This window comes from Tupaia chinensis, unplaced genomic scaffold (genome assembly GCF_000334495.1).
Source record: "Tupaia chinensis unplaced genomic scaffold, TupChi_1.0 Scaffold143861_1, whole genome shotgun sequence".
Lineage (NCBI taxonomy): Eukaryota > Metazoa > Chordata > Mammalia > Scandentia > Tupaiidae > Tupaia > Tupaia belangeri.
The window spans coordinates 245,792-247,486 of record NW_006203712.1 but is presented as its reverse complement, the minus strand read 5'-3'; the positions used below and the strand labels follow the sequence as shown (position 1 = coordinate 247,486).

Sequence of the window (1,695 nt, the reverse complement as noted above, 5' to 3'; positions counted from 1 at the left end):
GCCCATCCCCTCTGGGGGGTGATTTCTCGCTGTCTATCTCTCTCTGTTTTTCTGGTGAGTGCACGCGCCCTATAGCAAAAACCTCTCAAAAAAAAAAATTAAAAACTGATAATGATGACTAAAATTAAATTAAAATAATTCTCAAAAAAATACAAGCAATGCAGACTTTATATTTAAAAACAAAACAAAACAAAAAACAAAAAAACAGTACAGCATGTGTGCACGTGTGCCCAAAAGCCCGAGGAGAATGCAAGAGAAAGGACTGTGGCATGGCCATCCCCTGTGAGGGAGATCTCTCACTTTCTCTCTTTCTCTCTCTCTCTCCCACTCTCTCCAGCAAGCACACATGCCCTATGGTAAAACAAACAAACCTGGGAGGAGAAAAAGAACAAATTACTGAAATACACAACATGGACTAATCTCAAAACCATCATGCTCGGGCCAGCTCCATGGTACAGCAGTAATAAACTGCTCAGGAGATACCAGATAGCACATAGCAATCATGGTTCAAATCCCTGGCCCAGTCAACCTGAAACATGCCAGGAGTGCTTGCAAGTGTCCAAGATCCAATGGGCTAGAGACCTGGAGGACCAGATTCAGTGGAGATATTCTTCCCTCTCTCAGTTGCTTACTCTCTCATGCTCACATGTATATATACATGCTCTATCATAAAAAATGAAACCAAATAGTTGAGATGATAAATTAGTAGATGAAAAACATTTTATTTTCCTATAGGAGTTTGTGTACTCACCAGAGAGAGACAGAGAGAGAAAATGAGAAATCAACCCCCAGCGGGGATTGCCACACTGCAATCCCTTCTCTTCCATTCTTTTTGGTTTTGGGCATACACACACATGTGCCTAACATGTTTTACAAGCCACCAGATCCAGGACTTGAATTGTGTAGTCAGTCCTGAGGGACTCAGATGCCTTAACTGCCACACTGCCTGGCTGGTCTGAGATGGTAACTTAAAAAAAAAAAAAAAGTTATGCTGCACCAAAGCATCCAAACACAGGAGTATAAACTGCATGATTGCAGTTAGGTGACATTTCAGAACAGCTAAAATCACAGATGGTGACAGCAGTCAGAATACTAGGGGACCGTGGGACCAGCAGTTAGCATAATGGCTATGTCGCTGGACTCCCATGTAGTTGACTGTGGTTCGAGGCCCGGTGGCTTAAACTCACACCAGGCGCGTGTGCGTGTGTGCCCAAGATCCCAAGAGGAGAATGGAGGAGAAGGGATTGTGGTGTGGCCATCCCCTCTGGGGGGGTGATTTCTCGCTGTCTATCTCTCTCTGTTTTTCTGGTGAGTGCACGCGCCCTATAGCAAAAACCTCTCAAAAGAAAAAAAGAATGCTAGGGGACCTTTCTATCCCAGTCCTGTGTTCTGACCGCCATGGCGGACAGTCTAGTTGCCCTCCATCCTAGGAGCTCCCTATGTGGGGGTGGCCCTGGAAAGGCTGGACACTCACATGCAGTTCCTGGCAGCCAGGTCCCGGTGTATGAACCTCTTGGTACTCAGGTACTCCATGCCGCTGGCAATGTCTGTCATGAACTTCACCAGCATCTGAGTGGGCAGGAACTGGGGGCCGAGGCAAAGTGGCAGAGATCAGCAGTGTCCCCGAGATTCGTACCTTCTCTCTTCCTCCTTGGCTTCCAGTGTGTACCCAGCTCTGCCCGCGGCCACCCCTGC

At 46.9% G+C, this 1,695-nt stretch overlaps 1 protein-coding gene across 2 annotated transcripts in view; it reads right to left on the bottom strand.

Moving 5' to 3' along the window:
- AXL (AXL receptor tyrosine kinase) overlaps positions 1-1,695 on the bottom strand; it is a 34,562-nt gene that overhangs the window by 4,935 nt on the left and 27,932 nt on the right. For both annotated transcript variants that reach the window (XM_006165272.3, XM_006165271.3), the window contains one exon: positions 1,475-1,584. In XM_006165272.3, coding sequence (XP_006165334.1) covers positions 1,475-1,584 — 110 coding nt within the window. The remainder of the gene's footprint in view (positions 1-1,474; positions 1,585-1,695) is intronic.